General features: G+C 38.1%; 1 protein-coding gene across 5 annotated transcripts in view; it reads right to left on the bottom strand.

Moving 5' to 3' along the window:
• Positions 1–8,447: 8,447 nt before the first annotated feature.
• Positions 8,448–12,390, bottom strand: part of LOC109416537 (nyctalopin) — a 705,340-nt gene continuing 701,397 nt past the window's right edge. For all 5 annotated transcript variants that reach the window (XM_062850552.1, XM_062850554.1, XM_062850557.1 and 2 more), the window contains one exon: positions 8,448–12,290. In XM_062850552.1, coding sequence (XP_062706536.1) covers positions 12,158–12,290 — 133 coding nt within the window. In that variant the 3' untranslated portion in view covers positions 8,448–12,157. The remainder of the gene's footprint in view (positions 12,291–12,390) is intronic.

The following is a 12,390-nucleotide window of genomic DNA, read 5'->3' as shown; positions in this document are numbered from 1 at the left end:
TGTGGTGATTTATCACCATCATCCCCAAAATGTTACTTCTTCAGATACTTATTTAGAAGATAAAACATTGCTCATCGATAGATGGTAAATGGTGGCCTATATTTATCTCTAGATACTGTGATATTTTCAGTTAATTAAAGTTAAAATATCACCTCCCTCAGGGCCTGCAGCTGACAGGAGCCACTCCAGATGAACTTCGGACTCTCTTCAGATGTTAAAGGAATTGCTTCTTGTAATGATAATTCCAAGTAATCGCTCAAGAGTTATTCCTAGGAATTTATCCAGGGTATCTTTCAGGAGTTTCTTCTAGAATGCATACAGGCATTCCAAGCACTGAAAATCCTTCATCGAATGTGATAAATCCCTACAGAAACACTTCCGAAGATCCCTCCATAAGTTGTTCCAAGCACACTTCTAGGAAATCTTACGGAGCGATTCTCCAGTTACTGCTGAAAAAAATCCTAGAAGAGTTTTAGAGAAATCCTTAAAAAAGTTTTGTAAAAATCTTCAAAAAAATCCCAGTAATATTTTTATAATAATTAAATGGAATCATCGTAAGAATTACTGAAAAAATCTTGGAAAGAGTTTCTAAAAAATGCTTGGGAGAATTTTTGGAGAAATTCTAGCAAGAATTCCTGGACTCATCTTTAAAAGAGCGCCTTTATAAATCCTTGAAAGAATTCCTGAAATTCCAGAAATTCTGGAGAAACCTCTTGATAAATAACTGCAAAGCTCACTGGAACAATTACTTGAAGTATTCTTGCAAGAAGACCTGGACTAATTCTTGCCAAAATCATAGGAAAAACTCCTGAGGAGTCTTAATAAAAGAGAAATCCTTGTCTTTGATAAATCAGCGAAGAAATTTCTGGACAAATCTTTTTATCAAATTGAAAGATTTCTTAGAAGAAGTACCATTTTAGTCTGTGATCTAGAAGAAATCCTGCAGGCATGTCGGAGAAATTCCTGAAATTCGTTTTCGAAGAATTCTTTGAAAAGTTCGTGCATATGGGTTGGATAGATTTCCTAAGCGAAGACCTCGGATGAATTCTTAAAAATATCTTTGGATGAATTTCTGGACATTCGGGTCGATAAAATTTCTCGAAAAACCACTAGAAACATTTCTGCATAAATTCTAGGAATTATTCTTAGAAAAGTTTCAAATTATTGCAAAATTTCCTGGAAATTTTTGGAGGAGTCCTTCAAAGCGTGTTTGAACAAATTCTCAAAAAAATATCAAAAAAAAATATCTTCTTCTTTATAACTCTACGTCCTCACTAGAACTTGGCCTGCCTCGCTTCAACCTAATATTCTTTGAGCACTTCCACAGTTATAAATTGAAGGGGTTTCATTGCCTGCAATTGCATGAATTTGTATATTATGAGGCAAGTACAATGATACACTATGCCCAGGGGGTCGAGAAAATTTTCCCGACTGGAACGGAAATCGAACCCGCCGTCTCTGGGTTGGCGATCCATAGCCTTAACCACTAGGATAACTGGAGAAATCTATTAATAGAAATCTAATACTAATACTAGAAAAATCTTCAAAAAAAACCCTAGAAAACTTCTCCGGAGAACCATCTAGGGGTGTTTTAGCAATCCTCCAGGTATTTTTCCAGAACTAATTCAATAAATACCTTCAAAGATTTATCTTGAAAACCGAATTCACCGAATCTTTCAAATCCCTACAGAAATACTTTCGGATACCCTTCCATAAGTTAATCCAAGAACACTTTTAGGAATTCTTACCAAAAGTTTGTCCAGTAACTGCTGCAAAAAAAACCTAATTTCTGCAAAAATCCTTAGGATAGCTCTAAAAAAAATCTTCAAAAGAATCATCAGAGATATTCTTAGAACAAATTCAAAGGAATTTACGAAAAATTCATGGATGATATAGTGAAGTGGAGGAATTCTTAAGGAAATCTTTAAAATAATTTCTGGAGGAATCTTTTGGAAGAAATTCCGGAGGAATTTCTGGACATCCAATCGACAACATTTCCTGCAAAACCGTTTAAAAATTTCTGCAGAAAATCTGGGATGATTCTTAAAAGAATTCCAGTAAGTTATTGCTTGAAAAAAAAAATGTATTTTTCGGATGATTCCTTAACGAAAAGTTTTGAACAGATCTTTTGAAAAACTTAATTGAACTACTGAACAAACTGTTACAAGAATTTTAGCACGAATTCATGGAAGAATTCATGATGGAATCTTATAAAAATGCCTGGATAAATTCATATAAGGATTCTTAGGGATTCCTTGGGTTAATTCTTGGAAAAACCCTTGAAAGATTTTCTTGAAGAAATCTGGAAAGAATCACAAAAGCGTCCTTTAATGAAGACTCACTTAACCAATAGACGATAATTGTAATGTATGTTAACAATCAAGGCCATCAACTGTCCTTGTGACTGCCATCATTTTTCCTTGTCGCCGAGTCGAGTACTGAGTCTCGGAGAAATGAAATTTTGGAGTGCATTTAGCACTTTCAGATTCGTGATATCGAGTTAATCGGTAATTTTTGCCATAATGGAGTTTAGTGTGTGCATTTACAACAAAATTACATATAAATTGACAACCTAGCTACCACGCAGTAACATTACCAAGTACTACTTATCTTTTGGATTAAAAATTTAAAAATGTAATGTTAACCCAAAATTAAAAAAAAAAACCATGATGCAGAGATAATTTCAATATTAAACGATCCATTATCTGCAATGGTACATCAGTCCTTCATTCTTCTTTCTGTTCTGTACATCTAGCGAAGTAATCTTACGGAATACATCAAAATACTTTATGAATTCCAACCAAAGTATGAATACCATAAGAATACCGTATGAAAATTAATCGTGCTAGTTATGACTGCTTATGACAAGTTGCATCTTGTCACTTTTATTTGAAGAAGAGAGATTCGATTAAGAGAAATCGATCATGTTACATTCACCCTTATTTAAACTCAATCTAGCAGTTGAACCTTATGAAAATATTTAGTTTATTTGTCTGAGTGCATAAACTGCACATCATGACGATGATACCAATGAGAGTCTAATGAAGGTGTGGAAGAGATACATACTTCGTGTGCGTGAGATCCTTGTCTGGTGCAAAACATGTCACTACTACAAGCAAAGCGAGCTCCCATAAGAACGCGTGTCAAATAGTGACGTCACTATTTGTGTTTACATTTTTCTTTGCTTACTAATACATAGCTATCTCTTCTTCTTCCTCACCTGTAATATACTCTCATTGCGATGATACCGCTGAGCAGCGCATTCAAAGCACTTTTGACAGGTCTTCTGCTCGGTTGGAATGACAAAGACTCGAAATTCCAATTGGAACATTCTCCGTGTATTCATTTAGTGTATTTAGTCCACGCTCTAGAGCAGAAACTGTGGGTGTAAACCGATTCATTAAGGTGAAGATATGACGAAGCCACGCCTCGAATTTTCAAGAGCACAAATCTGAAGAACCGAAAGTCGGTTTGCGCTGAAAAGTTGATCGATTGGTCACCACCTGCAGACAACCAATCGATCAAATTTTCAGCGCAAACCGACTTTCGGTTCTTCAGATTTGTGCTCTTGAAAATTCGAGGTGTGGCTTCGTCATATCTTCACCTTAATATCCGCAATGGTGCATACGGGCCTCCATTCGTGTCTTTCTTCCTTCTTATTATTGCCACAGAATCTGTAACAGTAACCCAATTTACGGCACAAATTTCATTGAATAGTATTATTTTCGTTTATAAATTATGCAAATTCTTCACATTTCATTGAATAGTTGCATTTGTTATTGACGTTTCAGTTCACTGTAAGCTTTGGACGTTGTATACACGCAGTGGATTTTGAATTCCTGTTCCAGCATGGCAGTAGCGCTTTGTTGTATGCAATGCACGCCGAATAGTACCTTCCTCTTGTCATCTCATTCATTTCCCTATCCTGTTCGTTATTATTACACCAACATATGCAAGTAGAGAACATCCAAGTCCTATATTAAAAGTGTGCACAGAACTTAACGATCATTTGGGATGGCATCATAAATAGCAATATCGTGGCGGCGCTACTATCGCAAAGTTTCTACGATGCTGTCAGTTGTGGTAAATACAGAACTTATCTAGATAGGTATTAATATTTCACCACTGATCGATTGCAGTTTAGTAACGTGAGTGTTTCCAACGTATTTTAGTTTGGTTAGAGTGACTGGAGGAGAGAGTGGCTTCATGTTCCAATTTTGACAGGTCTCCTGCTCGTTTTGAACAGGAATTTGTATGGATTTGACAGATGATTCCTGTTCCGCCACTCTAAGTTTGATGAATTCCAATACAGTAGACGTTCGATAACTGCAACATATTTACGTTTCACTAATCAAAAGCAATTCGATAACTGTAACAACTGACAGACGTCAAAGAACTACATAACTTTGAAGCGAAAATTGATTCTATCTTGGACGTCCGTTCTCTGTGCCGCATGCGGGTTCGCATATTGTCGAAATCCCAAACAGTGGCGCACCTATTAATTTATTTATTCGCGATTTAATATGCTGCACCATATTGCTGCAGGTATGAATGCCTGGCTTGGGTGGTAGAAAATAACCATTGTTGTTGTTTAAATCGATACACGCACTAAACCTTAACTTTAATTTAAATCAAAGGGAGAGGTCGGCTTTTGAGCCTTTTGAGCGCTACGGGCTGATTGTGGTTTACGATTCTCTAGAGAGGGTTCACATATTTTTTTTGTCCGTCAATATTATATCGACGAGGCATCAATTGCCGCATAAGTGACACAGATACATGGACTCAATTACGGCGGCGGCAGTAATTAAAGTTCCATTATGTTTTGGTCGAATTGGCGCAGTGAGTTTAAAGGGTGGTTCAATATGTCGTATGAGGTATGGGGTAACTGAACCAGTTTCTGTCAACTAACTCATAAAGTGATATTACATTCAGATACAATTTTAGATACAATATCCAAAATTATTATCTGAAAATTACCTACCTTAACATTTTTTAGATATTTTATCAGAAATTGCTGCCAAAATTACATTACAGTTTTGTTGCGTTTTAAATTCATTCAACTACTATGATTTTTTGTACTTTTTATAGCATCTATTTGGGAATTGAGTAGAATTGATGTGGTAACATTTGTAGTGTCTTACAATCTGATATTGATTACAGTAGTGTGCTGAAACTTATTGATTCTGCAGTATTTTCAACAGGTAATCAAATGTTCATAGACAGTGAAATTCTGAAATGCATAACTTATTAAATTGTACAACCTTTTTAGGGTTACTATTCGACATTTGTAAGTCTTTTTTTTAGGAAATTTAAGAAAAAATTGGCAATCGAGAAAAGAGTCGTTCGTTTGAGTGATGAAACAATCACCCGATTTCTGTGACTCGGTAAAGCTTTTGTTTGTGCGTTTGAGCCAGAGCCCTTTGAAGCCATCGAATCGATTATTGTCGTTATTGTTGCCGATATTTAAATTAATAATTCCAGACACTACTTTATGCATGTATATGTACTGCGGTGTGCTGCAGCAGCAGCGGTGGACAACGCTGCGTCAGCACCCGGCACGCGCGAATGCTTTCGAAAACGCAGGTAAACTGTGTATTTTGAGACCACGCAAAAAAAATGCTGGGCTTTTAAAGCTTTTTATTTTCTAGGGGTTGACTGTGGCATCACAGTTGGAGTATTTTTTCTTCCTCTGAACGGTATGGAGGTTAAAATGCTCTTACTAAAGAGAGTAACCCAACCATTGGGCAGCTGTATGTTTGGTTTCCAACATATTCGGCGTTTCACGTGCCTAATGGAAGTAACGAAGGCGTCTTCAGCAATCAAAAGTGTTTTTTGTCTGTATTAACGAGATTTTTAACCCTAGGCTAGTTCATCTCGGGAGGAATCAAAAGTGTACCCAATTGACCTATTTGATTTAGCTGGGCCTTAAAGTGTCTCGAGTGCCTAACTAACACTAGCCAGCAAGTGCCTTATACACCAAAGAGAAAAGTCTCCGATATGCATCGTGTTGTGCATACATTTAGGCGTTCATTTTGACGTTTCTATCTGCACTTGAAGTAATTAACATGTTCAAGGTATAGAAAATTCCATATTTTTTTTGGGTTTTGGATACGTTATACCTAACCTACGTAACTAAAGCGATACAAGGTTATCACATTTTACCTAAATATTCCTTTAAATTACCAATGATCAACATTTAGTGGCATTTTTTGACTCAACGGTGCATTATATGCCGCTTTGCCACCCCAGTATGCACAAATATGTTGACGCTTTATCGAGTTTTGTTGAGTTGTATGGAAATAAAAAATTGCTTCTCATGTGTGGCAGCAGACTGATTCATAAATTACAGAATTAAAACAAAACAAACATTCTCCAATTTCCTCAGAATTGCAGTTTCAAAAGTTTCATATGTCGATTTCAGTTTTAAACGGGTCTGTGGTAATAGGGCCCCAAAGTTTATGTTAAAATCCCGTTTTTATTGAATAATATGGTCTTCTAGCATGATTTTCTGATGGAAACAATACTTTTCCCGAACTCAAAAACGAAAGAATAATTTAAAAAAAACTCGATATAATTAAAATGGTAAACAATTCTCCTTTGACATTTAAGGTCGATGATGAAGTTCGACGTGATTGAAGTTCGACATTTTTCACACTGGGGATTTAAATATGTTCCTATCTGACGCACACGGTAATAAAAATTCACTCAAATCATGAGTTTAAAGCTAGGGGTGGGACACAACTTGTCACACAAGATCAAAAAAAAAGACTCTTTTGATGTATTTACATTCTTATTATTAACTCTATGGATGAAATGTTATCTGCAGTGATTATTCCTTTGGAAAATGATGGAATCTTGTCAATATGAATGCTTGCAGTACATCGGAGATGTTTTACGAGCATTTAAGCGGCCAAGATTACTGTGTAGCGTTATCGGATGTTGTTGTAGATTAGATTTTCGACGTTCAAATTTCTTCAGTATTTTCCAGTACAGTTTCAGTGATTTCAGTGTTCGTCAATAACTGATTAGTAGCTAATCGTGTCAAAAATCCACTCCACATTCCCCAGCATCCCCCAAACCAGTCTAGCCCTTCTGCCGTATCCACTCATCCATTCATCATCCGCAGAACGGTGCAAATATTCGCTACTCATCACTCATTCGTCGCCCTTCCCGTATTTTCGTGCGTGATTCGTAGGAAGGGACATATTTTCCCATCTCATACCCATCAAACGATCTATAAAAATTGTTCTAAAAAGCTATAAAATACACATACTTCTGTTCCCCTTCCCACGGCTAAGCGAATTGGATCAGGATCAGGATGATGATGATGTTTGCGAAACCAGCAGTAGCAGTAACAAACAACGCCGTACTATGGATCATGGATCCCAATTTGGGGTGCAGTTTCCTTCTGAGCGAACGATTTTCCACCACACAACTAGAGGAAAAAAACGGAAGCCGATCGAGATAAATAACCTAGGTTCTTATAGACACACGCACACACACACGCACACTCGCTCAACTCACATTGCACATTGTACATCTCCACTTAAGTTGATGAATTCCCTTGGTGACTTTCACTTTTTTTTTCGTCTATCGCTTTCTTGCTTACAAAAATTCCTCCACTTTTCCTCAGCTTTTCGTACTCTAAAAGACTAAATGTAAAAAACTCGCAATAAAAAAATATCTCTTTTCTCTTTTTTTCTCTTCTTCAGTAATAAATTTCCTAAAGTTGTTTGAAATTTTCGCTCGTTTGACTTTCCTAACCGTAGGTGTACAGTGACGCAATCTCATGGTTGTACGGAGTGGTGATTTCAAGCGAAATAGTTGAGGCTTGCTCAAATATCACAGGAAACGAACTAATGGACATACCAGTTGTTCTAAAAGCTGAATTTGGATATGGGTTACGTTCATATGTAACGCCATAAATGATAGCTTTGCATTTTCTGATGGGGTCCGTAAAGCACTTGTAATCTCAAATGTCATTTAGAGACACTATAGGGATAATCCAGGTCAGCCAAATTACCTTGGAGTTCAGAACTTCAGGTCTACACTCGTAACAAGAGCCATATCCGTTATACTGAGTAGCGTTGTATAATCAACCGCACTTACTGATCCAATGTGAAGTTCATTTGATATTATTATAAACCTTTGGGACATTCAGTGTCGTTCAAACTGTCCTATAATGAAGTCCTTCAAATCTACAAGAGTAACTTTATGTGTTTTCGCCATAAATTGTATCATTACATAATCAGCTAAGATCCGTGAAGCTATTGAAATGTCATTTAGAGATGCTATTGGGACATTCCAGATCAGCCAAACTACCTTGGAGCTCAGAACTTCAGTCTACACTTGTAACAGCAGCCATACATATCTGCTATACTGAGTAACGTTGCATAATAACTGCACTTACTGGATCAATCTGAAGTGTACTAGAAATTATTAAGCTTTTGAAATCTCAAATGTCATTGAGAGACACTGTTGGGATATTCCAGGTCAGCCAAGGTAGTGTCTTGGAGTTCAGAACTTCAGTTCTACATTCGTAACAGCAGCCATATCTGCTGTACTGAGTAGCGTTGCATATTTAACCGTGGGTATTTGACCAATCTGAAATCTACCGGATATTATTATAAACCTTTGGGACATTCAGGGTCATCCAAACTGTCCTATAATGAAGTCCTTCAAGTATACTAGAATAAATTTATGTGTTTTCGCCATAACTAATAGCATTGCATTATATGCTGGGATCCGTGAAGCTCTTCAAATCTCAAATGTCAGTTATAGACTTTATAGTAATACTCCAGGTCAGCCTAACTGTCTTGGAGTTCTGAACTTCAGATCTACGCTCGTCACAGCAGCCATATCTGATATACTCGGTAACGTTGCATAACACCGTCCAACACTAAATTTTGTTAAGAGATGAGATAAAAAAAACAGGGGTTTGGGACCCTAGAAGTGTCGGCACGATCTTTCTACGCATATCAATTGAACACCCCGTGTTCTCCATACAAACTTCGGTCATAAACTGTGAAGGCCCGGTCCAATATTTTTCAAACATTCTTTCACTATGATATTTCTAGGGTCCCAAACTCCTGTTCTTTTTTGTCTCATCCCATAACACAAAATTTTGTAAAATTTTGTCGAGCAGTGTAATCAATCGCGGTTACTGGATTAACCTGAAGTCTACTATATATTATTATGAACCTTTGAGACATCAAGGGTTGACCAAACTGTTCAAGTTCAGCTCTTGACAGTAGCAGAAGTAATTCTAACACTGAACAGTAACATTACAGATCCAGCTGTATTTTTTTTTTCTTTAGAGAGACTTTACCCAGAAGGGTCCAACTGTAATCTGTTATCCCCCTGGAATTGCATGAGTCATTCCAAGCTGATTTTGAAATATTCCAGATCATCCGAACTACTTCGGAGACCTTAGCTTCAAGTCTACACTTGTGTTAATAGCTTTTGCCAGTACGTTAAGTAGTGTTACATCCACTGTATTTATCAAAGTAATTCTAGGAACAATAGGCGTTGTTATATATTTTTGCGATATTATGGGCCATCGTTACTGTTATGGGGCTTAGTTGATAAACACAACCCCTGTAACATGAGGTGATTTCGTTTTAGATAGTAACGTAACACTACCAAATAGGGTCCATGAATCTGTTAACTCTCAAGGGTCACTTCATGCTAGATTTGTGATAATTTAGGTTATCCAATCTTTCATGGAGCACACAGCTTTATATTGACACTTGCAATGCTAGTCTGCTACACTTAAAAATGATTCATAATGAACCATATTTACCAATATTCTACAAAGACTAGTAGGGATTGTTCTTCTGTACCTTTGAAACATTTATGGTTGTTCAAACTTTTATGGAACTCATTTTTTGAAATCTGCATTCGTTGGAGTCATTATTTGGGCTATGAAAAGTTACTTTAACTAATCTAACCCATGCAGATTCGTGAACTTCTGTGAAACTCAGAGCCATCCCAAAATAACTTTGTGATATTTTAGGATTACTAAGCTTGCCTTCAACTAAGAACTTTCAGCTAAGGTGAACATATGCCGAAGCCACATCTCGAGAACAAATCTGAAGGCAAATGTGGGACGCGGCTGAGGATAAGGACTGCAGCCACGAACCAAGACGCAATCATTACAACAGAAACTTCAATTGCTGGAAATGCTAGATTTTTAATATCACAATAGTTGTCATCCAAACTATTATGATTCGATCTGATGATGTTCATTTAACATTCAGAAGATTTACTGAACATAATAGATTACATATCGTAACTTTGTATAATGAAAGAAGTTACCGTTACACCCGTAGAATTTAGGATCTAAACTCAAAAACAATTTGGATGACCTAGGATATCTCGACTGATGTGATACTGTCTATCGAACATTCAGAAGGCTTGCTGGACATCATGGAATATAACTCGTAGTGCTATATAATGAAATAAATTACCGTTACACCCGTAAATTTTAGGATCTGAACTCAAGAACAGTTTGGATGATCTAGGATATCCCGATGGTTCTAATACTGTCTATTGAAGTTCCAGAAGACTTACTTGACATGATATATTACAAAGCATAGCTTTGTATTAATGAAAGAAGTAACCATTACACCGGTAGACTTAAGGATCTAAACTCAAGAACAGATTGGATAACCTAGGCGACTGATCTGATACTGTCTATTTAACTTTCAGAAGACTTACTGGATATGATAGATTACAAATCGTAGCTTTGTATAATGAAAGAAGTTACCATTACACGCGTAGACTTTAAGATGTAAACTCAAGAACAATTTGGATGACCTAGGATATCCCGACTAATGTGATGCTGTCTATTGAACATTCAGAAGGTTTACTGGACATGATAAAATATAAATAGTAGTGCTATATAATGAAATAAATTACCGTTACACCCGTAAATTTTAGGATCTGAACTCAAGAGCAGTTTGGATGACCTAGGATATCCTGATGGTTCTGACACTGTCTATTGAACTTCCAGAAGACTTACTGGTCATGATAGATTACATATCGTAGCTTTGTATAATGAAAGAAGTAACCGTTACACCTTACACGCGTAGGCTTTAGGATCTCAACTCAAGAACAATTTGGATGACCTAGGATATCCACATAAAATATTCTGCATCATATTCTACCCTTTCTATGCTTTTGAGCACCAAAACCACAGAAATACGTAGAAAAAACTATATAATAATGCTTGGTAAAAATCCGACTTCAAAGGTTTAAAGATATAGTATTTCACATTTGATACAGGTGTCGGCAAAGTTAAAACATTTCAGTCGGAAAACACCTCTCCTCTCCGTACAAAATTGAACTTGCGCCACTGTACTTATTGACACGTCCCAACCTAGCACCACGAAATGTGTAGAAAACCGGGTCAATCGAAAAACGGAAAATATACACACATAAACCTCCATCTTTTGAACCGCCAGATCTACCGAACGGATGTCGTCCTTCAGCACCGCAGATTCTCCCTCATTCGATTACGATAGTTTTCCCACTCGACGAAGCTGGTCTCCTGCCTTGGCTGCCCAGCCGCCCCCAAACCGGTCCCGGTCCCGGAACTCACTTGACCATTGATGTTGCTGTTGCTAATGACGCTGTTGTTGTTGTTGTTATTGCGAACGTGAACCGAAGAAGACGACGACGTGTTGCGCTGCTCCACCATTGACGAGGGACCGGCGGCGGCGGTGGCCACTGCCTGGCCCCCACCCGGATCATCCGACTCGTAGTCCGGTGGGGGTTCGTCCTCTTCTTCCAGCTCCACGACCAGCAGCTCGTCCAACTCTGGTCGGTACTGATGCGGCCCTCGTTGCTGATGGTGATAGTACCCATCGTCGTCGTCATCCCCGTAGCAGATGGGGGCATTCGGTTGGTCACAACGGCACCACCACCGGCGAGGATCTAGCACCAGTTCCGGATTGGGGCCCGACGGCGTCTGTGAAGACGCCGCGGGCGGTCGCTGTCAGGTGGCGGTCATCAGAAGGAAGGGTGGTGCCCCCAGTGCCGGTGGTGATTGTGGTGGTTGGGTGCGTTGACGGTCAAACATCACGTGGTGGTCGTCGTCGTCGTCATCGTCGTAGTTGTCGTAGCATCAGGAGTAGGGGGAAGCGAGAAGTGATTCTCATAATGGCACCATGCCGCCGTTCCGGGTTGTTGGATTGCGCGCCATGTAGATGTCCATGTCGTGGTCGGTCCAGTTGTCGGACGTGTCGCAGTAGTTGTTCAGGGTGTGCGTCGAACCGGCGGTGGAGTAACTGTGGGATGGACGAAAGAATGAAAAAATAAGATAATAATAATTATAATTTGATGTATACGTAATATGTGTGTTCCAGGAAATATGTTGCAGAAATTATA

The sequence above is a fragment of the Aedes albopictus genome, chromosome 2 (assembly GCF_035046485.1).
Source record: "Aedes albopictus strain Foshan chromosome 2, AalbF5, whole genome shotgun sequence".
In the NCBI taxonomy this organism is placed as follows: domain Eukaryota; kingdom Metazoa; phylum Arthropoda; class Insecta; order Diptera; family Culicidae; genus Aedes; species Aedes albopictus.
Note: the sequence above shows the minus strand (reverse complement) of the source record. Positions and strands in the feature narration are given on the sequence as shown.